This window comes from Chaetodon trifascialis, chromosome 13 (genome assembly GCF_039877785.1).
Source record: "Chaetodon trifascialis isolate fChaTrf1 chromosome 13, fChaTrf1.hap1, whole genome shotgun sequence".
Classification (NCBI taxonomy): domain Eukaryota; kingdom Metazoa; phylum Chordata; class Actinopteri; order Chaetodontiformes; family Chaetodontidae; genus Chaetodon; species Chaetodon trifascialis.
This window is the reverse complement of record NC_092068.1, coordinates 20,693,779-20,720,391: the sequence shown is the minus strand read 5'-3', so window position 1 is coordinate 20,720,391 and position 26,613 is coordinate 20,693,779. Positions and strand designations below refer to the sequence as shown.

Here is a 26,613-nt window from a genome sequence, read left to right as displayed (position 1 = left end):
ACAGCATGTTGACAGCTTGAAGGCTGACAGGCAGCCACTCCATCATCTCACTGTTGGGGCGTTCTGAGAAAATAGTGCCAAGAACTAAGTATTGATAGTTAACAATGACTCGCAACACATTCAGTGACTTACAGGAATGTATTTTGTAAATTAAGTAGAAGATAAAGTCAAACCAGTGGTACGAGCTCAGGACTTGGTATTACTCTCAGAGGGAGAACCTACTGAAACTAGAACCAGGTTCCTTCAGATAAATTACAGGTTCCTGGGCGCTTTTAACATTTTCTCCATTCCTCAAAAGGTTACGTTGCTATCTCTCAAAGGCTGGAAAATAGAGGCATGAAACATTTTGTCAGGATTTACAAGAAAAGCACTGTTTTAAATTATGTATTTGTGTTGTAAAAAAAAAAAAAAATTTAAAAGTGCAGAATCATTTTTACGACAGTACATCACGTTAAAATGGCGAAACCAATGCAAAGCAAGAAAATGCTGAAGCACACACAAACACGGACCGAGCGTCTGGAGTGGAGCCAGAGTCTATTCCCATATGCCCGTGTAGCCATTTACTATGGCGGTTTCACTCCCCGACAAACACACTAATCACATTAATCATCTATTTGTTTCAAAATGTCATCAGGGACACTCACACGCAGACATGCACACACATAAACAAACACACACACACGCTCTTGCATATGTGCACTTGGAAGTGCTCAGTGGTGCACTTGATAGCAAAAAGAGAGAGGAGAGCCAAATTAACTACTATGCACTAATCACTTAGCTCTCTAATGTAAGTATACTCAGTACATCTGTGTGTGTGCAAACATTCAGTTTACATTCGGTCTGACACACTGTGATGTCAGTTGATACTGTATGTTTTGTTTTGTGTACTTTTAGTGTTTGCAAGAAACACAGTAATGCTGCTATCCTGGCCAGGGCCAGATTTTGTCATGTCAGGGGGACATACCTGGTAAAATAAAGGTTTAAAACATGCAGACACACTGACAAACAAAGTACACTTGGACAGTTAGTGTAAGAATAAAAAAGGCTCATCTAGATCCCGCAAGACATCCTGCGTTGTACTGGGTACATGTTTCAGTTGGGCCTAAGAAACAGCATTTTAAAAATGTGCAATTTGCCACTTCAAGTTGCTCAAATTTGGACCACTCTCATGAACGATTGTGCAGTTTCACCCAAGGGGGTATTCATCATCATGACCGCAGGTGATGACATAGAAAGCAAATGTAAACGATTCTACACCAGAGGCAGCCCACAAGTCTGCAATCAAAAATTAATGTTGTACTGCAAGTAGCTATAATCAGAGAAAATAATATCTGTGAGGGTTTTATTGCTTTGAATGAATCATTTCGCTTTTGTACTGACTGCAATGTTTTACTCAAAGTAGCATAATCTTTATTTTTGAGAGCGAGAGAAAAGAAGGAATCTCAGCTATGATTACAACAAGAGTTGGCATAGCAACTAGTAAAGCATAACTATTTGTGTTATACGGGAATTAACTCTCCTTTGTCCAGCCTTATATTTTTTTTACTTCAAACATAAAAAGCCACTTGAATAGAAGCTTTACAGCTAACAGGATGCAGCACACTGCATGTTGGTGATGTGGCCTACTAGACGTGATGTTGCAACTGTTAATCACAACTAAATGATATTATATACTCCCACTCTCTTTCTTTGTGTGTGTGTGTGTGTGTGTGTGTGTGTGTGTGTGTGTGTGTGTGTGTGTTACATGGTCTGAGGGGCCAGTGTAGGTTGAGCTTAGGCACCATAGGGGACATTGCCAGGAGGGGCACATAGGGGCTGGTTGACTTAAATGGAGAAAAATCCAATAATTGTATCCGTCCAGAGGGAGGGCGAGCTTTTAGGGAGGGGAGCAACCTGTTATTACTCTTTCTTTTTTCTTTCTCTCTTTCATTTCATCCCCTAATTCTAGGGTGAGGGGGTAACCTAAGAAAGGGGGGGAGCGGAGTGGAGAGACATGAGGGTTACGGACTGAGCTTGCTGTTAAAGTATGTCCTTGTAATTAGCTGAGTATTAGCAGTGGTGACAATGCGAGAGCACTGGGCAGGGAAGCAACCTTTAACGCTCTACTCATTTCCTGAACTTAATCCCCACCGCTTACTGGTAATAGTGCACACGTGCACACGCATCTGGACACACACACACACACACAAACTCTGTCATGCACAAATTCACATAATCAACTGCTGGCTATAATGGGAGAGGACTCCTTGAGCAAAGCTACACCCAACAGCTCACCTTCAATCCCTATTGTGCTCAAAGCCATAATGGTGGTTTACTGCGGGGAAGTTCAGCATGCATGTGCGCGTGTGTGTGTGTCAACAGTTCTGTCTGCATCTGCACATTAGCATCAAGTTGTGCTCAGATATAGTGTGGCGACTGTTTACTTCTCGAGTGTCAAGACGCCTCCAACACCCAGCAGTACTTCAGGCGAGTCCCTGCTTCTCGTGTCCTCCAGTGAACGGATGGAGGAGACAACGCTGCAGAAGCGAAAATCAATTACTTTCAATTAAGTCAACCGGCAACTCTTTCACTGTGCCCTCAAGCCACTCAAGTCTTGCTTACACTACCTCCTACCCCCACTCCTACACCGCAAAGTGACACACACACTACATGCACATGTGCATACACACTTTAAAAGCCACATCCACTTACTGTGTGACTGTGCTCTTGTGTTTAGTGGTTAAATTATTGACTCTGAAACAAATTCTGTGGCAATGGCAAAAAATGCGCTTGAACGATAGTTATGGAGCATTTCAGTATGTCATTTTTGTGAAGAACACTCAAAAATTGCATTTATTTGTGCTCTGTATCATTATTTGAAAATGTAACTTAATGTCCATAATAACATCTACATTTGCAACAGAAGAAAACAATAATTATTTCATTTAAAACCACACACTTGATTAATATCTATGCTGAAAAAAGGAGTAGGAAAACTCCAGTAAAACTACTTTCGACAACAAAATGTGGGAGGAAACAGGAAAGGCTGCATTTATTGATCCCTGTTACCACTTTGCAGTACATGTAGTATACAACAACGCTGCAGCTGAAAAAGTCAGATCTGATTGTTTACTATCACACCACAGCATGTAATCAACACTGGCTTCCAGGCAAAGCCCTTTTGCACGCACCAGCGTGAAAGTATAACTGCTCATTGTCTCGTTTTTTTCCTTTAACACAAGCTCCTGTCATTAGTTTAGCTAATTTCCACTTTAGGACACCTATTCAATGTCTCCTGGAGTATATGTTAGTGGGATATGTGTTGCTGAGGCCCCGCTGGGGTCACCTGACTTTCATTTGAATTAATTCACACAGCAGAATTTATTTATCTAGACCAATGTCTTGAAAGCAAGAAAAAAGTAAGATTCTGTTAATATTATCATTTTTCTTTTTAAGAAAAGCAAAGAGCAGCCTGATAATCTTAGTGCCAATTTGATTTAAGAAATTTAAAAAAAAGAACCTTTTTTTACTGGACTCATTGTTTTATTACTTATCGCCACAATAAGCAGAATTTAGAAAAATATAATAAATTACTCGCAAAGGAACAATTAACAACAGCTCTGAGGAACGAGAGAGAAAGGGAATATGGGCACAGACCGGTTTCATTAGATTGTGAGGAAGCTTGTGGGGTATTATTGTTCCACGTCGATTTTTGTTCCATTAGCTTAAATCAGAATCGTAAGAGACACCTGAGCTCAGTCCAGAGCACACGAGTAGAGCGCCGTTTCTATAGAGAGCATGTTATAAACAGCGCAGAGGGGGACCGCAAACCTTGTCATTGACACAACAGTCTGAGTGAGCGTGTGTCTGTGTGTGTGTCTGTGTGTGTACGCCTGCCAGCTCCCAGTCTCGCGCTATTGTCTAACAAGGTCTAATTAGCACTATGGCACAATGAATTAGCATAATTATGCAAACAGGGCTCCGCTAAAGGCTTGGCACAAGGGGAGGCTACGGGGGGCACCTATTACAACACACAGACACACACACACACACACACACACACACACACACACACACACACACACACACACACACACGGGTACATGCTCATATGCGCATGCACACACACACATACACACACACAGTCACGAAGATCACTTAGACACACATTAAACACGCATACATGACTGTGATAGATCCACGGGATACAGAAATCACACACACCTGTCCAACGCTGCAACAGGAAGTGACAAGAACACAACGCTGCCATGTGCGTTGATGACTGGCTTATTTGGTACAGTGCAAACAGACATACACACACATAACCCCCCCCCACACACACACACACACACACACAACTAGCTGTCTCTCACACATCTCCAACATTCTGGGCTTATAGCATTTACCAGCGGGGGTGATAGGTGAAGCCTGTGGGAGATAATAGGGATGAGTGAGAGGCTGAAAGGCTAGTAGCCATTCAGACAATGACAGCTGTAGAGAAGAAAGCTCTATTAGGCTTCATTAGGATGCTTGGCTCTTGATTATACACACACACACACACACACACACACACACACACATACACACGCAGAAAAAGACACACTCATGCAGAAGCAGAGATTTCTCTAAATGAGTATGAGCTTATCTGCATCTATGGCTTCTTCCTTCCTGGAATTAAGATCCCCTAAACCATTCAAGCAGCATTCATTTATTCCTGTGTGTGTGCGTGTGTGTGTGTGTGTGTGTGTGTGTGTGTGTATGGGCACACCGGTCAGTCACTGTGACCTTTGCCTGTGACGTGAACCCAACACGTAACCCCACAGCCCAACAAGCCCTCTTACCAAAAGCTCTGCAATGTCAACAAGCTCTGCCTAAAACCTCTCAAACACACACACGCACATGCACACACCTGCTCTGATGCATTCTTAGTCACCCAACCCCAAGGGCCTGCATTGTGTCCTAAAGTCCTGATCCCAAGCAGGAAACAAGCACCCCTAAAACCCCAAACAACGGCGGCACAAAGCTCTCTTACAATTACAAGCCCCCACTGTCAGCTAAAGAGCCAGGAAGGTCGTGAGTTCAGAGTTCAAATAGTTCAAAGTGATCCAGACCCGTCTGAAACTGGCCCAATCATTCATTGACAATGAGTTACAAATGTAACTGCAGTTCTGTGACTCCTGGATGACCAGCAGAGGGGGTGCTTTGGACGCAGATACCTCATCTGTCTCACTAATTTGTTTATATGCTTAAAAACTAATTTATGGAAATAAGAGAAAGTCAAATTCTCACTTCCTGCACCAACAATAAGACTGTGATTGTGGTGCACCATGTGATCAGAGTTGATAACAAGTATGCTCAGGTCACTTCTGACCCACTCAGGTGTTAGACGTATTAGCACAGACCTGAGACCTGAGGCAGTAAAATGAAACCCCGCACGCAACCCGAGTAGCCTCAGTATAATTTGGACCTGGTCTGAGTCCTAACGATGGCTTGGTTAAGCCTTCATTTGGTCTTTCGCTGTTTTACGTTGGTTTGTTCATGCCAGTACAAACTGATATACACAACAGGTAATGGGCTGTAAATTCTACCAGTAATCTCCATTAAATGTTGACCTATGCACATATGGCTTCATTTGGGTGTCTTAATGTCCCTCAGTGATATGACGTCATCTCTAAGAAACACTCACCATTTCCTAAAACATCTTCATTAAGACTCCTTTCCTGATCCTCTGGTCTTGAAATGAAACCATTGACTCCAGCTTACCATCACCTTAAGAAACAACATATTGTTCACATTCGTGCACAGTGGTGTGACAAACACAATAGCCGGGAGAGAGGGTTCACGCTGTGAGGGGGCAGCATTTTTAAGCTGAGTCCACACATTTTGGAGGCAGTGGGCTAATCCGGCCAGGCTTTTTAGCCTGCTATTCAGGAGGACAAGGACCCCTAGGATTTGGGCTTGTCCACACCTCAGGGGTGAAGGATTATCAAGATAGCAGGAACGGTGGAGAGGGTGTGAAGGTGGGCGAAGCGGATACGTGTTTATTACCAAGACTGTGCAGATTTTTTGCAAGCATAAGGGCACGGCTGTACGTCTTTGTGAAGAGCACACATAAGTGGGTATGTGTGTGTGTGTTTGTGTTTTTAGAGGGGTTTCTCTCTCACTCCCACCCTGAAAAATATACCCCAGAGCTCTGACAGGGTCACCTCTGGGCCTTTCAGAGCATCCTCTCAACCAATCCTAATTGATCTCACGCATTACTAGTCCCAAACATGGGATGGTGAACAGGAGGGAGATGGCTGGCTCATTGTCTGAGGAACGAGGTCCCCTTGCTGGTGGCTCTTCACTCCTTAAACACACACACACACACACACAAACGTCCACACGCACACCACCTCTGGCATGCCCACCCACCATCTCCCCTTCTCCCCCTTTTCTCCTCTCCCCTCCTCTATGCTCTCATCTCCGGCTGTGCTAATCCACCAGCCAAGTCAGGAACTCAGTTACCCATCTGGCCAAGCACGGCTCCAGCTGAGAGGAGAGAGGGATGGAGGGGTGGAAAGAAAAAAAGAGGAGAAATGGTAGGAGGGCTAGATTGAGAAGGAGGGATGAAGGGGTACACTGTCAGGAGTCTGGAGATGTTTGGTTTGAGGGAGGGGCTCTTTATACTTGTTGCTATTTTATATATAGAAAAAAGGAAGAGACAGAAGAGCAGAGGAAGTGAGGTGAGAGCCAAAAGGGAAAAACAACTTCTTTTTCTCTCTTCAAATAAAACAAGGATTGATCCTATTGTCTACCTGTAGAGAAAAGAGATTATCCACTCCGGCAGGTTGGAATGAGATCCGCCACTGAGCTCTGTCATGACTTATATAGGCTGATCCCAGTGTGCAGTGAAGTAGCCCCTAGCCATGACCTTCACCTCTGACCCTGACTCCTGTGGAGCCATCTGACTGGTTAACGCTAACCCATGACCTTTGTCAGACCTCATCACATGCCTGTGAAGATGGAACATATTCAGCGGAGCAAAGCTGTAAAGCTGAGCAGTACGTTGCTGTTTCTAACGATCCTTGTCTTAATACTGCAATAGTATAAACTGTTCAAGTGTCACAGAAACATTTCTAGGAATCCCACTTTGCTAGATTGTTCCAAAAATTACACATTGTGCTGCTAAAGGCAAAAGCAATAACAGAACAGAACGTAAACAGTACAAGCGAACTTAACTCAACCAGAAGTGAACTCAGTCAAGCTAAATGCCTCACAAAAGGTTCACCGAGTGAAGGTGAACTCAAGGCTCTTGTGTTTCAGGTGATGCCATTTCACTCCATATCATAGAGCATGTGCGAATCCCTGTTTGAGTCATGCTCTTTCCTTTCTCCCAAACCACTCATCACTGTCGGCTGAAGCAATAAGGAGACTGCAGCCCACTTTCCTTCGGAAGGACATTTGAAGGTAGCAGGGAGGAATAAGCACATGATAAACTGCTGCAGAAGCCACAGAAGAGACACACTCCCATGCAAAGAGATGGAATCAAACCACCTCCATCAAACCATCAATCAAACACTAACAGCACACAGCATGAGGCTAACCCAACTTTGTAGTGTGCATGTGTGCATGCATGTGTGTGTGTGTGTGTGTGTGTGTGTGTGTGTGTGTGTGTGTGTGTGTGTGTGTGTGTGCGCGCGCACCAGGGAAGAGAGCAAGTAAAACCAACTCTGTGAATACAATCACACCCACACACACTTACACAAACATATTACAAATACGCCTTCAAGAGGTAAGATAGAGTATGTACTTACAGACATTTCCAGTGTTGTCAAAACTGTTGAGCACTTCATTAACTCTAAGAGGCCCCAGGTTGTCCCTGAGAGACACAGACATATACAGCATTACACAGCAGTCTGGGGGAATGCTGTGTTGTCCTTTTTTCTTAAAGACAGTGAAACCAGACTAAGAATTTCAAACATATGGCGATCCAAAGGAGATTTATCAAAAAGTGAGCACAGATTTGATGTGTCAGGTGCAGGTACTCAACTGAAAAGAGCACAAAGACATTATATTTAATGTTTGACCTCATCAGCTTCATTGCTTTTTGTAAACTTATGCTTATTCTGAACTTAAGGTGAACAGGTTTATTGGTAACAGGTGAAAGTGTCATGATTGGGTATGAAACGGGCATCCTGGAAAGGCTCATGCCCAGTCCTCACACACATGCATATTTGTCAAAATGTAGCTTTTTCTACGCATTTCTTTTTATCCATACACAGTCCGTCTCTACTCTCATGGAAAGCTGCTTCCAGGTTGAAGAGTTTTTGTCTTGTGACATCAGAGCGTGGGCTGTTGTCTCATCTGGATCTCTAGTTGGAGGTAGCCTATTGGTAAGTTGTTTTTCAGGCCTCTGATTGGTCAGCATGGCTTTAGGGTTAGGACTGTAGCGCCACCTGTTGGTTTGGAACGCTTTTGCTTCAGTTGTGTTTTTGCATTTTCATACGAACCAAGAATTTTTTGTAAAACAGTACTTTGATACTTTTGCGGTTGGACAAAGAAGTTACATAGAAATATAATTGAACAGCATTTCAATCACTGTATTTCAACCAGTTTTTAGGGCATGCTCGAAGGGTTCATGAGCAAAAAACAGATATTTTTTCTTTATTTTCCAGAAGTTGCTATTGTGAACTCCAGGGAACACCTATCAAACTGACGCTGGTTTGTTCATTTTAACAACTGCTTTTATCTGATTTTGCAAATCAACACTTCATTTGTTCTCAACTCACAACTGACAACAGATTCTAGATATTTTTAGGTGATGTCACCAACCATGCTCTTTTACCCTTGATGATAAAAGTACCACAACAGTGTACAAACCTGGAACATGTTCAGTACTGTCTTTACTAGCCTGATGTGCTGTGGTAACGTGGAATGGCCCTTTGTGGAGTGTACTGTCTCTGTGTTTTATCTGTGCCATCATGAAACTGAAACCCCATGTGCGTCCATTCAAGTGTATGTACCTGAGTAAGGCACTGTACTCAGGAAAGTAGACACTTCTGTACTCCACCCACTGGTCATCTGAGGTATCACTGGGGTCTTGTGTCACAAGCCTTTTCCTGCTGAAGAGGTCGAACGTGGCAAACCTGCGAACAGACACCTGTTTGACCTCAGGACTGTCCACCTGCTTCTGACGCAGAACCTGTGAGAGTCAGAAGTGGAAAAAAATGGGAGTGAATGAGTGAAATTATTTGATGATTGAAAGCACATATAATATGATACCACACTGCAGACATTGCATACATTAAAATCACAGGGGATAAAAACACAGTAAAGGCTTATTTCCATTGCACTCCTCCAGTATAACACTACACACATCAGTCACGTTTTCCTGTTTCAGTCCAACAGACACCTGAGGTCTGTTGGGATAACGACAATATGCAATGGAGGTGAAAGATATTTTCAACAAATCTTGCATTTCTCATCTTTAATGTGCATGTTTTGGTTTTCGCTTGATGCACGAACACAACTTCATGCACGAACAGTTAAATCAAAAATTTCAATAACAATGTCATATTTTAACTGAAAGTTAAATATACTCTAAACTCTGTGCTGTTGTGCTGTTTATCTATCTATCTATCTATCTATCTATCTATCTATCTATCTATCTATCTATCTATCTATCTATCTATCTATCTATCGGCTACCTCTGGTGGAGTCCGAACAGATAGAAATCAAGACTGTGCCAGGAGGAAAGAGTGCAACATGCAACATGGCCCCATTGCAGGGAGCTTTTCTTGTAACCTCTGTGCAATGCCCATCTATGGGGAAAAACTAGAAGCCCTACTTTTACAGCTCCTGCTCCCGTTTTTGCGCATGCTTAGATAATCTGCTCCTGTGGCCACAGGAAAGAGACAGATATCAACTGGTGACAAAGTTACTGTGGAGCTGGAATATATTGTTGTAAAACTACTTGTATATAAAGTTACTTGAAGATTCAAGTTATACTGGATGTCAAAGCAGATCGGAGTACTAATGAATTAATTCTGCTATCATACTATAAGAGACTAATACAGGTACAGACAATGTCATAGCTGGCAGGCCATTCAACTGTAGCGATGTATACACAAATTAGACATGGACAAAATGCTCTAAAATATTGCCTCCCTCCATAGGCCACATAGCTTGGGCTCGAAATAAATACTATGTGAACTTGTATAGTTCCCAGTACAAATGAATTTCAACAGCAACAGCTTTTCTTCAGCCAAAATTAGGGAGGAAACATGTCAGGGAGGAAGACGGCTGCTACAATATGCTCTTCTCATCAAAATTATTATTCTACAATTACGAGAGACAAAGATTCGGACCGAGACACAAGATCTAAAAATGTCCAACATATTCTATGTAGATTATGAAACATGTTCGTAAAAACAGTCCGAAACCACAAGAGGTCTGTGCTTCCTTTTGAGGCTAACCACACCTGTCTTAGTAGAGTCCACCTAGCTTTTGCGACATCAGTCGTGCCACAGGTCCCATCCTGAGAGGTATGGGAATTAGCTCCGCGGGTGGCCTCGTTCATATTTTTCCTCAAAGGCGAAGCCGGCTCGGTCTTTTCTGCAGTACCGGTGGAGTCCCTCTCCATTTTCTCCCCGGAGTTGTGGGCGGAAATAAATCCGTAAACAAATCCACTCGCTGTAAAGCTGTCACAGTTATCGGTAGCTATATGGCAATAAAAAAATAAGGTTTTTCTTCTGTAAACTACGCCAACGCAGAAATGATCACAGATGCGGCTTTACTGTAATCACCTGTTACACCCACAATGGATGCATGCTACTTCCGTACACTTTTGGCATTGGAGACATAGCAATGGATTGTCGACAGAATCGTGTTCGAGTTTCAGTTACAAACTAGAGGCTGCGCATGTCTGAATTTGATTATTTTCGTCTGGCATTGGTAACTACGTCATCAACAGCGGGCTTGTTTAGGAAATCATGCACGTGCATAGAATTTGCTTTCAACGGTTAACGACCAGCAGAAATGTTGTTTAAATAGCGAAACAATAAATATTACAGGTTGAAATACTTTGCTTATTTCTAATATGGAGATATAACGTGTAGGCGCTAACTGTAGTGATGACCGACAGTTACGTACGTGACACTGACAGCTGAAAACTACATAACAGCTATCGTAAATTTAGCTGATAAACCGTTAAATCTTCGTAATGGCCGTCGTCTTGTCGCTGCTGTGTTCGTCTGCTCACCTCGTTCGAACATCTCGGTTACGAGTTTGGGAGCTCGACGTTTACAAACGGATAAAATGGCTCTCCTTGTCCGTCCAACGTTGTTACACGTCGGTAAGGGTGTCCAGTTAACGTTAATGATGTGTTTACTCACGTTAGGTTTGGTGTAAGATTAATGACTGTAAAGCTATCGCGCCGATAAGGTGAAGTCATGCATTATTCAAAGCGGTGTCTGTTCACCATGCCGACAAAACTAGTCTTGTACGGAACCACAGATAAGGGTGTAGGGCTGAAACTGAACCTGTTTGGATGTGGCTCACTACATTGACACCGGAACAAGACACATAAACACCTGTACAGATTTATTAATCATCAGATTAAGCCTGCTGAGTTAAAAGTGTAGAATAATTTGGAAACAACACATTTTTGTCAGTCAGTTATTGAAAACTGTCAGTGGTACCATGTTGTCTGAATTGAAAGTGTGTCACCAATCTACCAAATCACCACTTTCCCAACCCTTACACAACCTGAAAATGTACATAAGATATAATGTTTCCAGCAAAGAATAGAAAACAAATATTGTTCAGTGGTAAAAAATGCTTTTAACATGAGGTTTCATACTGTCAGTCTGTTGTCCCACCTGCACAGGCATCAAAAATTTTGATTGGAGCAAGGATGACCCTCGTAAATAGGGCTCTTGAAGTGAAATCTTTCCTTATTATATGAAGTTTTGTTTCAGGAGGGCACTTCAGACTCATCAGTGGATCATCTCAGTTCTGGACTTGAGAGGTACAAGGACTTGCAGAAGTATTTCAAAAGGAGACTGAAGGCAACATACCGCAGGTTCTCCGACACACCTGATCACTCAGTGGTAAGGCCGGCCTTCTGCTTTGGGTTTGAACCATTTCATTATGAGTTTGAATATTACCTCAGTGGGCCTGGTGGATGAAACATCACAATTTCAAAAAAGTAATATGAAAAAGATATCAGTCCTCTGCCTATCTGATGCATAAGGATAGGAACTAAGTGTTAGATCATGCATCGCCTCCTCCAAAATTCGCCCTTGTGGTGTCAGGGTGTGCATGTCTGTGTGGGATAAGTCAGGTTTTGAGGACTGAAGTTACACTCATCCAGCATGCATTTGTTTTCAAAGTATTGTTACAGTTCACTGTAATTTCTTTGGACACAGGTGTCGGGACATCACCATGTGTATTTCATTGAAGGTGATGGCATCTACAGAATGGACAAAAGGCAGGGTAAGCAGAAAACATGACTGTAGCTTCATTACTAATGTCAGCAACTCTGAAAGCCAGAGACCTGTGATCATATTGCATTCTCAAGACAGGAGTTTATCCATAGATGCTCAAATTGAAAAACATATTAAAGGAAACCAAAGAGAAGATAACAGAAGTTAAATTTCTCATGTAATCCTGTTTCTACATCTGTGCCTGCAACTTTCTTTGTGATCCAATAGAGGAACTTTTGTGAATGACTGTGTTTCCTCTCCCTGTTTGTAGGTGAGCTGGAGCCGGAGCAGGTGCTGAATCTAGGACAAGTCTCCAGACAGGAGGAGAGGACAGGACTCGATAATGAAGACAGGAAGCAGAGGTTTCAGTGGACTGTCCAGAGAATACGTCTGTCCCCAGGGGAAAAGCATCTTGCTGCCACACTGAAAACCAATCAAGGAGAAGAGGCGAGGTGAAGAATACACCAGAAATAAACATACAAAATATCCTTTATTTGGCAGCAATGTTTCTTCAAATTCACTGAATGATTATATGGATGATTGTCCTGTGATCATCCAGGTGTGTGGTTGTGAGGCTTGGAAAAAGAAATTCCCTTCAACTGGATCCTGCACTCATCATATTCACATTGGACAAAGTCTTTAGCTTTGGTGCGTTTTGAATAGTTTGCATTTGTCTAAAAAAACGTGTCAGTAATAATAGAGATAATAGTGCACTTGCTAAATGTATGTCTCTGTCTGTATGGGCGAAGAGTGGGCCACAGACGAGGTCCTGTTTTACACGACTCTGGAGGGTCTGCACTGCAGCACAGTGTTTCGTCTGGAACTGACCTCCAGTGGAAGCAGGATAACTTCTGTATATGAGGAAACACATCCTGAGTAAGTGTAACTAATGTGACATCTTAGCTCTCTCTCCTCCCACACATCTCTAATCGAAACACCAACATCTCCCCAGTGTGTTTGTGGAGGTTGCCCTTTCCAGTGACCGACAGATACTGACCATCAATTGCAACAGCAGGACTGCTTCAGAGGTGCTGCTAATTGATAAAACAAGATCCTGTTTAGAGCCTTTCATGGTTCAGCCACGCCAACTGGATCTCCTGTACCATGTGGAGCACTGGAAAAGATGGCTGATTATACTGGCTAATACCGGGCCTGGGCAGGAATATCAGGTAGAGTTTGTACAATGCATCTGTAAACACACACTGTTTATAGGGTACATATATAGACACTAATATGTACATACAGGCTTAATACCTACTGTTCCTCATCCTCTTTGTTTTAAAATGTTATCTTTTGACTGGAAGCAACTTGATTCTGCTGTGGTAACTGACAGAGTATTATATTAGGAAGAAGAACAACGTGCAGATATATATTTAGTGTTTTAATTTTAAAATGTATTTTTTGTCTTTTCTCAAGCGAGCACATTGATCCGTGTGTATGCTCACTAGGTGGTGCAGGCCCCTCTCTCAGAGCCATCCATGGTCTCCTGGGAGCCCTTGTTTGACCCTCGCCCCGGCACTACAGTCAAAGACATGGATGTGGTCGGAGACTACTGCGTGTTGGTTGCAAGAACACCAGCAGGTGAACTCATCCTGATCGTGGTGCCACTGAGCAATCCCAAGGAAGCATACACTGTGCAGGTCAGTGGGACAGAAAACTCTTCTTCTTTCTTTGCATTCCTTGCTGCGTCCTTGCTGGCCTGCTTGCTATCATTCCTGTTTACCATTCTCCATACAGTATTTTTCTTTTGAATATTCATCTCTTTTACCTTTAAATCTCTACACCCCTAAGCTTCCCTCCTGGGCCTGTGACATCAAAACCAAGAAACCAGGCATGGCAGACAGATGCACCGTGTTAGAGTTCTTGATTTCATCTCCAGTCCGCTCCCCGGTGCCCTACTGTCTATACCCCAAGGATGGGCTACTTTTGTCTGCCACCGAAGATGGGTCCTCCTCAGAGAATCAGGGCGATTATACCACCACACGCTGGGAGGCCTGCAATCAGGTGAGAACACTTGATATGTAAGACAAGTGCATACACAGTGAAACAGTATCAGCAGGGAGGTAAGCATGTCTACTGACAAAGCTCTTTTGGCAACTAGCCACCACAGTTAGAAGACCTCAGTAGCACACTTTCTGTCATGACACACAGAAGGACAAGTGATGATGTTTAAAGCAGACTTTTTTTCAGGACCATCAAACCTTTAGTAATTTCTACACATTACAGTTTCCAGACCAGTCTCTCTGCCTCTCCTCTGTAGGATGGTACCTTGGTGCCAGTGACGCTGTTTCATACAGTACCTGTGGAGGGTTTAAAACAGGCGCCTCTACTGGTCCATGTCTATGGTGCTTATGGCAGAGATCTGAACATGGAGTTCTGCCCAGAGGAAAGGCTGCTGCTGGAGCAGGGCTGGGCTCTGGCCTATTGCCACATAAGGTAACAAATCAAGATATTATGGTGCAGGAAATTGCTGGAAAATGTCTGTGAGGCCTAAAGTCTCAAATTTAAACTTTAAATTTAAAGTGAATTTATGTTCTTTACCTTTCTACCACAAAGAGGTGGAGGAGAGCGGGGTCTGTCCTGGCAAAGACAAGCTCGAGTAGAAGGGAAGAAGAGAGGAGTGGAGGACCTCCAAGCCTGTCTCCATCACCTTTTCTCTTCAGGCGTGTCCTCTCCTTCACTCACGGCCCTGACAGCCTGCAGTGCTGGGGCTGTGCCAGTGGGAGCGCTGTGCAACACACACCCACACATGATGCGGGCTGTCACACTGCAGGTAAGATGCTAAATCATTGGAGATTTGTGTGTTTGCATTGTCGAGAGTGCAGCTTTTAGCGTTATTCTTTGTCTGAAGAACAAGAATATTAGAGACTTTGTATCTTCCTCAAGGGCACTTAAGCAAAGCAGGCGTTTGCTAATATGTAGGATTAAATACAGATGAAGGTCAGTCTCCTTGTCCATAACACCACAGAGCCTCACCATAAGAGATGACTTAAAATGCACACAGACATCCAAAGCCATCTCCTTTTCTGTGTTCAGGCACCTTTCCTGGATGTGTTGGGAACTATGGAGGATCCCAGCCTGCCTCTCACCATGGAGGATAGAGAAGAATGGGGGGACCCATTAGGAAACCCAAAACACAGACTCACCATCTCCTCCTACTGTCCCCTTCACAACATTACTCCTCAGGTATGGAGAGGAAGACCATGAAGAGCAGGACTGTACTATACAACCTATGTGTTGCATGTGCTACAGAAAAGAACATTTGTGTGAAGAGCAAAAATACAACAGAATCCAAGTACATTTGTCCTTGCAGCTCATCCAGGTTATCATATTTGTAGCTGCACTGATGCTCAGGATTAGCCTCTTTCATCACTGAGAGCAGGTCCCCACAAGCTAACTTAGAAACAATGGCTTGCCTTTTACTTCAACAAGAAAATAATAGTGGTCCATTTCTCTCACTCCACATCCACTTCCGTTTTGTTGACAGGCAACATGATGCATTGACGTGATAACAGGCGCTGCGCGTGTGTTCAGGGACCTCTCAGAAAAATGTGATAATCTTCTACTTTATGTTATTTTCTTTAGTGCTGAAAAAAATTGAAGTAATTGCTTTTTTGTGTTGAAGAATTGCCTCAGGTTCCCCACCCCTGCTTTAGATGATGTGTTTTCCTTATCTGTTTTCCTTTATTCAGTTTGCTGCATACTTCACTGAGATAACCATGTAGTTTTACTCTAATTAAGTTTGCCTTGCAGTGTAATTTGACCTGATCTGGTCGGTAAAAGAAGGTAAATTCGACCACGTTGAAAACCCATGGCCCACATTTTGTTCCAGAGCCAGTGTTTGAATAATACTGGCTCTATTAGTGTCTTTCAGGCTCTCTCTGACAACAAGTATGCTGACATCTGTCCAGCACAGGACCGGAAGCACTGCTTGTCTAGTCCCCTGTCCTACTAATAGCAAATTTATACTGAAAACCAAAAGCCTTGAAATATTGATTTAGGGAACACAGAGGACCATTACTAATTGCTAACTTTTGCTAAGCACCATAATGAAAACTACTGTAGGTTAACTGTCTGTATGTGTGTCTATATTTTATGCTGTGTGTGTGAGCTAGTGCTACCCATCAATTCTGCTGACGGCCTACAGCCATGATGCCAGGGTTCCTCTGGCAGGTGTTCTCAAATACACGGAGAGGTTAAGGAAGGCCATACATACTTACTTCACTATGAAGCCAAAGCCAGGTACCTGCACACATACTCTCCCACACATGCTACCACAACAGCTTAGTCACTTGTTGATCATGTAAACGCACATGTGTGCAGCCATGCATGCTGTTGAAGAACATATGTTTGTGTACATATTTCCGTGTGTGCATTCCAGCATGGGGTTTCCATTTGTTTAGGTGTACTCTTTGCATCATTAGAGGTTTTAATAGTTGAGGTCAGCTCCCAGTAGTGGTGTCAGTGTGCATGTCTGGAGAGGCAGCAGTAACAGACGTATGGCTGTCTGTCTGGGGAACCTGTTAACAGCATTTAAAGTTCATGACCAAAGTATAGGATAGGTCACCTTGTAGTATTGCATGTGTGTGTATGTGTCAGCTAATTACTCTCATTTCCCCCTAGACAGGCTCTTTCTCCCTCTCACTTATAATCTGCCTTCACCACATTGGTGGTACTCCTCTTTACACCCCTCTTTCTCTCTCACGCTGCCTCCCCTCTTCTTGTTCCAAATGCACACATTATCTCTCTCTTTCACCCTCTCTCACTTTTCTGTTGTTCGTACACACATACACCAGGCAGTGTGTGTATATGTCTCCCTAATCTGTCTCTCTGTTCTCCCGAGTCTTTGATAAAGTGCTGATGGCATAGACACATGCAGGCGGGTGGGCAGGCCCATTAGCATGGTAAAGAGATAGTGTATCAGAGCAAGAGATTAGACGCCACAGACTGGGAGCTGTCAAGGTCAAGACCGCACTTGTGAAACAGCCCGTACCACAGAGACGGGGAGGGGGGATATTATGGAGGGGCTTGAGAAGAGGGAGGGCGATATCAGATGGAGCACGAATGAATGAGAGTAAAGAGTCAGAGGAGAGAGAGAGATAGAGAGAGGGAGAGAAGATTTGGGGCAACTGGGCAGAGAGAGAAGGAGAGCAGAGAAAGTGGGCGTACAAGATAATAAGTTTTAAACATTAAAGATCTTCTTCTCCCCCGTTCTGCCTTTGACCTCTGTCTCTCTGTCATCCTGTTTCTGTTAGAACGTGAGCTAGCACCGAACATAGTTCTGAATATCCAATCTGGAGCAAATCACCTCGGACCAGAAGACTTTGAGCTGATGCTGGAGGAGGTAATGTACTCTTGAGGGTCTTGAAGTTTTTAAAGTCCAGATTTTTAAATGTGCACTTCCAAATACATCTACAGATGAGATAAATAACAAGTGAAAAGTGGCAGTACTAAAAAGACAATGTGTTTTTAAAGCCCCAGAGTGAAATACTTACACAGTACCCACGGTGCGGGTGTGCATGCAGTGTTTTCTCGTCATGGTATCGGTGTGGTCACACACTTTTCTCCCCGACACAGGAAGCCCTCAAACTGGCATTCCTATACACAGAGCTGGGCCTGAACCCTCCTCGGCCTCAACGCAAGAGGAGGAGATAGCAAGACTGTCAGGAGGCAGTCAAGGATGATACAACGGTGCCCAAATCTTGAAGAGAAGACAACTTCAACACTGAATGTATCTGCAATGGCTCCTTTTATTATTTGACATGACACATACAGAGGAGACAATGATTTGATTGCTGCTGTGAAAATGTAATGAATACCCTTGTCCATTCATATTAGCATGTATAAAGTATGTCCACGACCCCCAAATAACAGGCCTTCTCAGAGATGTAGCACTGTGTGGCGTGGCTGGGATTAAACCGAGTGTGGGTGGAGTACCGAATCACCAAACCCTCACCTGCTTCTGTCGGAATACGAGACTTTTGCATCACCTTGCCGTTGTTGACTTGGTTTGTGCTCATCAGCACCATCAGCTGGTCCGGTAACTCACGAACAGAGGAGAGATCCGTGATGGCAGATTCTTGACCAAAGTTAAGCACCATAAGGAAAGCTCTGTCAAGCCCATCCAGCTCTCTGAGGTAAGCGAAGACGCTGGAATCAGCATGGACGTAGCAGAACCACCCGCGGTGTAGGGGGTACTCTGACTGACGCAGGGTGTTTAGGAAACGGTACTGAGCCAGAACAGAACCTTCATCTTTCTTCTGGACCTAGAAGAGAAAGGTTGGCGAGGGGATACGTGATCTGAAATAAGCTCTGCTCAGATGTGTGTCCAGAGTTGATCGTTACTAAAAGAGTTGTGTACCTCCACATTGACGCTCCTGTAGTCAGGGTGTACAGGCAACCAGGTGATGTTGGTTTTGTTGTTAAAGCCTGCATTCACGTCAGCACTCCACTGCATTGGAGACCGCTGAGGGTCCCGACTGGCACTCTGCAGCGAAAGGACAGGAATCAGTTTGACAGTGAATGGATATGGACGCACTTTAAGGTTTCTTCGATACACCTCCATAAAACAAATGCAGTCTAGAATACAAGAAACCTGCAATAAATTCCACCTTTGTGAAGGTTAAATTGTTCAGTTTTTATTCAAATTGGTATACAGAGGCGGTGATTTAATTTAATGGCCTTCTTCCAGGCTGGATATAATCGGGTCATTTTTTATGCACCTACTGCACTTGTCAGAGATGTTACAGTGAGTATTTAAATGTGTTTTTCAGTGTGTGCACAGTACTGACTGCATTGTATTTGCCAGCAGGGTCCTGTATCTGACTTTCTGTGACATTAATGTTCTCCATGCCGATCTCCTCGCCATAGTAGGTGATGGGCGTCCCTGGAAGGGTCAGCAGCAGCATGTTGATGGCGCGAATATAGGTCCGACCAGCACTGGAGGCAATTCGAGGCCTGTCATGGTTCCCAACCTGATAAGAGGGGAGGTAAGAGAAATACAAGAGGGGGTGGAGAGGTTGGGAAGGACGGAGGCAGAGTGAAATGGATGGGTTTTAATCACTGAAGGGAAAGCTGAAGTTAAAAAGTGAGAGATAGAAGATAGGTAGTGGGCTTAGACTGTCACAGGGGAGTAAATGATGCTGAAACAATCATAGAATAGTTTGCAATATCAAGCACTTCATCTGTGCCAGTGTGCTCTGAGGGAGGCAGGTCAGCGTAGCTCACACTGGACACTTCTCTGTGACAAAGGGAATCAAAATCCATTGGTAGCTGAGCCCAGAGTGAAAGTGACACACACATCTTTGTTGTCTTTGGTATCTGTTAATGGCCGATTGCTCTGGGTGCACACTGCATCAAAATGTTATTCTGCTCAGGTCATGAATTACCAGTTATTTTCTGGTCCCAGAGAGCCAAGTGATCCACTTTATCACATAGGAGCACTTTTGTGTTCATAATTTAGCAGGTCGGTGTTGTAGTTTTGTAGTACCACAACCATCTTTTTAATCTGTGCAAAAAATAGAGACATGGAAGAGAAGCACCATCTAACCAGACAATAGAGACTGGCCCAGCAGCCCATAGTTATGAATGATAAAAGACTAATCCGAGGATCTCAGCATGCACATCATGCAAGTGTCACACTGTTTCACTCTTATCACCCCTCATCCGGATTTCAGAACAAAAGATCAAGCAAAATCGGCAGAAATTGGAAGGTCTTTGGAAGGCAGATTATTTGGTGCAATCCGCCGTATGGTAGTCTTGTTTTTAAAGGAGCCAAGAAAGTAACGTGTAAATGTCACTGACCACCCAGTTGGCCCACTGTCCCCTGGGCATGTTGGACATCCACAGGTTGACTAGATGTTGAACCCACAAGCCGCTGGCGTTCTGAGGCAGGTCCAGCAGGTAGAAGTTAAAGGGGAAGTCACTTTCTTTAACCAGCGGTGTGCTGTAGTACATCATGGTCTTGTCCACCTCGTGGTAATCATACGACTCAGTCACCATGAACCTGCAGTGGAGCAGGAACTTGTGAATGATGACGTGCAAACTGATCCTTAGCTGCAAACTGTAAACATTCAAGACTCGGCATGTGAGTTTCATACTTGCTCTCTCACCTGAGCCACGCTATGCCAAACTCATTTAAGATTACTCACCATATTAACCCCATGCTAAAATAGAAATTTGTATCAGAAAAGGTTCTATTCCGGTAGAAAATAGGAATATTTTTAGTCTGGACTTGATGTTAATACTGGACCTTAATTATGTCTTGGTACCATAGTCAAGTTAACTTCATTACAGACTAGTTAGACATAGTTATATAATATATATTACCCTGAAATGGGCCCTTTTGGTACTTTTAAGAATATTTTGATACTAATACTAAGTAAGATTTTGAATGTTGGACCTTGTGACAGTATTTTTACACTGTGGTGTTGCTACGTTTGCTCATCTGAGTACTTCTTCCACCATTGATGATATCATATGTATCATATGTAGTAGCAAATCAGGTAGATAAGAGCATTATCAGTCCCAGCCTGTCCAATAGCATTATTGTATTGTAAAAGCTCCCACACCTGTATCGGCCAGGCTCACGGCTGTAGACGTCCATGACAGCCCTCCAGTCCCTCAGCAGGTCATGCAAGCCAGGCTGACTGGTGGTGTAGTCGTGATGGAGGTCCCACTCTGACGTTACAGACTCCTGAAGTGTTAGGAATACAAAGATGAGGTAATGTAGTTATTGGATTTCTGGCTGACTGGATTAGAAGCCTAAGTATTAGAGTCCGGTTTTGCATTTGGTTAAGGTAAGGCTTCATTCACAATCAAGTTTCCGCCCTGAGATAATCAACTAAAGTGGAATAAGAGAGCTCATTTTCTTCTGCCCACGGGGAGTTAGGAGAGCTCGGCTGTTAATGTGTTCCTTTGTCAGGCCGAAGCAGAGTCCAGTCACAGGCCAGCTAGTTGGAAAACAGGTAGAGAGCAGACAGGAGGAGAGAAGAGGCCAAGAGATAACAGACCTTTAGGCTCAATGATCAAGAACGACTGCTGTGTGGAAGGAATGTTCATTGGTACACTATTGGTTGTAATAGTCTACATGAAAAGATAAAAAAAGAGAAGTCTTGTTAAGTTTCACCTACGGGGAAATCTGACCCATCAGGCTCGAATGTGACGGCAAAGACCAGTACAAAGCAATGGGTTCACTATTTCAAGGGAATCAGCCCTGGACCTGCTTCACTCCTGAAAGCCCTATTCAGAGACCGTGATGTAATACTAACACCTAAGAATTTCAACAAATACAACAAAAAGTGCCTCTGAAACACAAACACCTGCTCTAGCTTTACTGCCTGAGGCAGCAGCGCTAACTACGGAGCTGACATGCTGCCGCTTGAGCAAACCGTCCAGCCAGCAGCCAGTAAAGCACACGGAATTTGTCAGGACTTAAAGCTATTGGCAGCACTAATGCAATAATGATAACAAGGTAGTTGCTCAGTTCTGATTGGTTGAATCATATTCAAGGTTGCAGTAAAATCCTCAACATCCCAATAAACACGTGGTGACTAACAGTGGCTCTTGTTATGTCATCAAACACCACTGGAAAGCGCAGCCTGCGTATGATATTACTTAAATATGAGTCGTCGTCAGTGTGGGTGGACTGCTGCAGTGGTGAGTTCACTGCTCAGTCAACATTAAATAGACAAGTCAGTCTCAGTGCTGTGGAATTATTCTGCAGTGGTCAGAAAATCCCAGTGATTTGCTAATCCACCAAAATATGCCTCTTTTCTACTAATCTTCCCTCTGTGAGAAATAACTTTAGCCTCCATGGAACAAAAACTCTTTCTTAGTGAGCTCAATGAACCCTTCAGATTCTAAGAACAGTACTTTCTCCAGGAGGGCATGAGATGAACCTGACATTCAAGACAGATAAATGGGGAGTGATACATCACGCACAGCGCGAACTCTCCCACTCAGCTGCTGATTATGTTTGTTCTACCCGCTACGCTGGAAAGCGCTGCGTCAGTAGAGCTGCTTCTGCCCACAGTGCTGTTTTTCTCCCTGACATCGTTAAAATCTGGACTCTCACATGTCACGTCATGTAATTCAACAAAATAAAAAACAAGTGTATGGCTGGATTTTACAGCAGAGGTTGTTAGCTAAACTGAACTTTGATCTTGTGAGCTCAGAGAAAGAAGAGCTGCCAGTTGGCGAGAGCACTGCTGCCTGAACACACCTTGTGGATTTTATTATTACTGATTATTATTATGGGACCGTTTCAACAAACCAAAGCAAACTGTCTCCTTCAAAAACTGTCAGAATGAGCCGAATGATTCATGAATTGTTCAGCAGCACCTTCAGGTGTCAGTCACTGTAATTAAATTTGATCTGCGCTGAAGTCTGAGGCCTTAAATGAGGTTAAACGTGTTTGGAGTGACACACCTGCTCTGCCATTTTAATTTGATATGGATCCATTTAAACCAGCAGATCAGACAGACCTCCCCGTCTTTGTCGAGTCAATGTGAGGACAAGCTGCCGATAGATCTCAGACATTTGCTGCGTCTCTCATCTAGTGCCTGCTGGAGATGAACAATGGTACAGAGTGAGGTTGGATGTTAGGAGGTGCAAAGAGGTAACACTCACTGGTGGCTTGTTTGGGTCCACCTGTGGTTCATCCCTCAAGTGTGCCGCCTCCAGGATGTGCTTCACCGCATCCATCCGCAAGCCATCCACCCCTTTACTCAGCCAGAAATGAATAATATCCTAAAATACAAAAATAGCAAGTCATAAAATTGTTGTATTTTTCTCTCATTTCCACCAGCCTTTCATTCAACTGCAACACAGGGTTATGAGCATAAACACGCACGCTGTAAACACAGTCATTCACTCTGCTGCACTATGTGCTGTGTGAGCAGCTGTCAATCATAGGCCACTAAAGACAGAACGGACGAGGACAGCGCTGAGATTTTGGTATGAGAACAGCTGAGCCACCAAAGAAGAGACACTCAGAAAGTACAGCATGTGAGAAAGCGTGTGTGTATGTGAGAGAGAGACAATAACACTATTATCTATACCGGCAGCAGTATTTTAATAAACTGTGGGATCAATTAAGTCTTATCTTATCTTAAATCTTTTTACACAGTCACATTGTGGCCTTACTTGTGGGGACAAAATGCAGATCTCCATAATGTAAATCATTAAATTTTAAGGTGAAGACTTGGGTTAAGGTTAGGGTAAGGATTAGGTTTAGGCAAGTAGTGGTTATGGTTATGGTTAGAGTAAGTCTCCAGGAAGTGAATGTAAGTCTAGTGATGAAAACCTAACATGTGTCTGTGTGGGGGGGGGGGTGTCATGTAATCGTACAGTCATCTCTTGGCGGACATGTGGGTTTCTGAAGTTCAGGTCTGGTTGCTCCTTGAGGAACTGGTGCAGGTAGCATTGTCCTCTGACTTCATCATAAGTCCACGATGAGTTCCCAAACACGCTGACCTGCGGAGGAGGGGATGAGGAAGTGCAGACATTAGGAAACTATCTGATTACAGTGTTATTAAGAGAAAACTCTCCAAATCATCCACTTAGAAATTCCAATACATCGCATCTATACTGTGTTGAAGGTTCAGTGAAAATGCACCCAAAGACCAGAACAGACACCAGGTAGAGAACAGTACAAGTGCCAACCCAATTATTAGGCTTCGGTGCAGTTGCATTGCAGTCGGTCCACACGTAGTAATCCTTGTAGTGAGGATCTCTCGTCCGGCTCAAGTTGAACCAGCGGTGTCGGTCACTGGTGTGATTGGGAATGAAGTCCATGATCAGCCTCATACCTGGTGGAAAAAGAGATCACTGTGAGTCAACCCCGCATCCCCCAAAACTAAACACGTGTTGATCCACCCTCACTCCTCCCACCACGGGAGCACCTTTATCGTGCATTTCAGCCAGGAGCTCCTCGAAGTCGTGCATGGTTCCAAAGAGCGGGTCGATGGCCCGGAAGTCTTCCACATCATAGCCGAAGTCCCTCATGGGAGAGCGGTAGAAAGGACTGATCCAGATGGACTTGATGTTCAGGTACTGGAAGTGATCCAGCTGCTCATGAATTCCTGCCAAGGCAGAGACTCGACAGGTGAATACTGCAGTACTTTTACCCCAATGACAGGTCGAAGGCAAAGAATAAAACCTGAGGGAATGCTGAGGCTGTCAGCAGCAGAGTTAATGTGGATTTAGGGTTGCCAGGTTGTGACAAATTCCTCTGTTGTTTGACTTCTTTCATCACTGGTCCAGGTCTATCTGACGAACTAAAACATTTTGAAAAGATAACGTTTTTCATAACTTGGCAATGAATCACATTAGATCCTTAGAAGCCTAAAGCTTGAGTAAATGATGTGAAGAATGAATAAAGCTGTTAGTTACAAGTTAACGATACCAATAAAGGTTGACTTATTTGAAAGAAATAGCAGGTTTTGTATGTTTTGAGCTGCTAAACATGATACTTAACTAATTCTGTTTTGTTAGGGGCATTATCAGGGGAGCCCTTCGCTGCTGTGCATCATTGCAACTACAAGAACATGCAACTTACTGTGGCAGGATGGAAGAGAGAAATAGATTCACGTATAAAGATTCACCGGAAAATAAAGGAACTTGGATGCACCAGGGTCGGGGGCATCTTACCTTTGAGGTCCCCCACCCCATCTCCGTCGGAGTCCCTGAAGGACCGGGGATACACCTGGTACACCGGGGAGGTCTGCCACCAGCTCATGCACCGCGGCGACAGCGCGATCAGCGTGATGGTGACCGCCACCAGCGCCAGGGTGCAGGCCACCGTCAGCCAGAACAGGATCTCCCGGGGCACTCGGTACCGGGCCTTGGAGGAGTACAGCAGCAGCACCTCCTTGGGCATCCCGGCGTACGGTTTGAGCTGCGTGTACTTCTCCTCTGCCGCGACCTCGTCCAGGTTCACCGCCGTGGAGTGCTCCTCCGCGGGGACGGCGGGGGTGGTGTCCGCTCCACCGTCTTCCACATCCTGAAAGCCCGGGTTACTGGTGCATTCCCCGAGCTCCAGACTATCGGATTCTTTTTTAAAACTCATCTTATTCAGATCTCTAAAGAGGAAAACCCGAAACCAAAGCGTGCTGGTGCGGCTCTTCTTCCTCACTAACACCGAGTCACTGAAGGGCCGATTTATCTGCTCTTAAAGGGTCAAAGTACGCACACACTCCCCCCTCCTCTCCTCTGGTTCCTCTCTCTCTCACACACACACACACACACTGCAGTGCCACCTGTGGAATGTGGGGAACTGGAGAGGTGGATGGGAACGGTTGGAGATTAACATTTCTTGTTGCAGTGCTGACTGGGAGAGGTGATGGGAGAGGTATTCACGGCCTTTACTGACGCCACGAAAAGTGAAACAACTCAGTAAAGACGTCGTTCATTCACAAAATATGACAGGAGTACAAGTACATAAGCTTTATCGTGAAAATCTACTTCATCAAAACTAAAAGTACTCATTATGCAGTTACTCTGCGCTGTGGTGGATCATTATCACTGAAGCATTAATGTGTAACCTGCATTTCAATATTATAGCTGATTAATGTGCAGCTAATTTCTCAAAATAATGTACTTTGGCAATGCATGATAGTTTTCAAGCTTATTAAATATTTTTGCAACTATAGCTGTCAAAATAAAGAATAATAATGATATAAAGTACAATATTTCCTTTGCTTGAGTACAGCACATGAGTAAACAATATTTTCCACCACTGGCTGGGACGTGTACTGTGTATCTGCTTCACCTGTGCTGCACTGCATCAATGTTCGGATGTAGAAAATACAGTTCGAGGAGCAAAATGTTAAATCTAAGTTATGATAGTAATATGTTAGTGAACTGCAGCAATGATGCAGGTACCTGCTGGGCCAGTGCCCTCATGTGTACTTTTGACAAACATTTTAACACTGCAGCACAGATCAGTCACCGAACTTGTCAAAATCTGAGCAGCGGTGTGCAACGCAGCATGCGTTCAAGTCTGATCTACTCAACATGTAGAATTATCAGAGCAAAATCTAGAAACTTGCAGTGATTTGTGCCATAATGCAGAGTGAGAAGCTGGACATGCATTCAGACGTCCAAAGTTGTTGTGTTATAACTCTGGAGGACGGCAGGCTGTGCGATTCAGTCAGGTCACAGGATG

The 26,613-nt window shown here is 43.9% G+C and overlaps 3 protein-coding genes across 4 annotated transcripts in view; 1 reads left to right on the top strand and 2 right to left on the bottom strand.

Annotated features, from left to right (window-relative positions):
- The window catches only part of camkmt (calmodulin-lysine N-methyltransferase), a 101,749-nt gene extending 91,010 nt beyond the window's left edge, over positions 1 to 10,739 (bottom strand). The window contains exons 1-3 of the mRNA XM_070976847.1: positions 10,442 to 10,739; positions 8,985 to 9,163; positions 7,776 to 7,840 (exon numbers count right to left, since the gene is read on the bottom strand). Coding sequence (XP_070832948.1) covers positions 7,776 to 7,840; positions 8,985 to 9,163; positions 10,442 to 10,603 — 406 coding nt within the window. The 5' untranslated portion in view covers positions 10,604 to 10,739. The remainder of the gene's footprint in view (positions 1 to 7,775; positions 7,841 to 8,984; positions 9,164 to 10,441) is intronic.
- A 186-nt stretch (positions 10,740 to 10,925) lies between these two features.
- Positions 10,926 to 18,201, top strand: prepl (prolyl endopeptidase like). Of its 2 annotated transcripts, none has more exons than XM_070977028.1 (15): positions 10,926 to 11,314; positions 11,940 to 12,071; positions 12,390 to 12,456; positions 12,718 to 12,898; positions 13,006 to 13,094; positions 13,196 to 13,322; positions 13,399 to 13,615; positions 13,895 to 14,086; positions 14,238 to 14,450; positions 14,707 to 14,882; positions 15,003 to 15,219; positions 15,483 to 15,632; positions 16,562 to 16,688; positions 17,702 to 17,790; positions 18,024 to 18,201. In XM_070977028.1, exons 1-15 carry the CDS (start codon positions 11,183 to 11,185, stop codon positions 18,099 to 18,101), a joined length of 2,187 nt encoding a protein of 728 aa, XP_070833129.1. In that variant the 5' UTR covers positions 10,926 to 11,182; the 3' UTR covers positions 18,102 to 18,201. The 2 variants fall into 2 exon arrangements, with proteins under 2 accessions (XP_070833129.1, XP_070833130.1); XM_070977029.1 differs by having other exon boundaries at positions 10,940 to 11,314; positions 11,929 to 12,071.
- Positions 18,202 to 18,280: 79 nt separating this feature from the next.
- Positions 18,281 to 25,595, bottom strand: slc3a1 (solute carrier family 3 member 1). Its single transcript, XM_070977030.1, has 10 exons — positions 25,098 to 25,595; positions 24,350 to 24,529; positions 24,111 to 24,256; positions 23,796 to 23,921; positions 23,076 to 23,195; positions 21,017 to 21,141; positions 20,250 to 20,451; positions 19,238 to 19,420; positions 18,808 to 18,933; positions 18,281 to 18,712 (listed from the first exon to the last, which is right to left on the bottom strand). Exons 1-10 carry the CDS (start codon positions 25,513 to 25,515, stop codon positions 18,281 to 18,283), a joined length of 2,058 nt encoding a protein of 685 aa, XP_070833131.1. The 5' UTR covers positions 25,516 to 25,595.
- Between the last annotated feature and the right edge of the window lie 1,018 nt (positions 25,596 to 26,613).

Bases quoted from the DNA above. Each gene is read 5' to 3' on its own strand.
- prepl (XM_070977028.1), top strand. From the start codon at position 11,183: ATGGCCGTCGTCTTGTCGCTGCTGTGTTCGTCTGCTCACCTCGTTCGA. The intron at 12,457-12,717 runs GTAAGCAGAAAA...CCCTGTTTGTAG, and splicing joins CAGAATGGACAAAAGGCAGG to GTGAGCTGGAGCCGGAGCAG. The intron at 14,451-14,706 runs GTGAGAACACTT...TCTCCTCTGTAG, and splicing joins GCTGGGAGGCCTGCAATCAG to GATGGTACCTTGGTGCCAGT.
- slc3a1 (XM_070977030.1), bottom strand. From the start codon at position 25,515: ATGAGTTTTAAAAAAGAATCCGATAGTCTGGAGCTCGGGGAATGCACC. The intron at 23,922-24,110 runs GTTGGCACTTGT...CCTCCTCCGCAG, and splicing joins CACCGAAGCCTAATAATTGG to GTCAGCGTGTTTGGGAACTC. The intron at 23,196-23,795 runs GTACGATTACAT...TTTGTATTTTAG, and splicing joins ATGTCCGCCAAGAGATGACT to GATATTATTCATTTCTGGCT.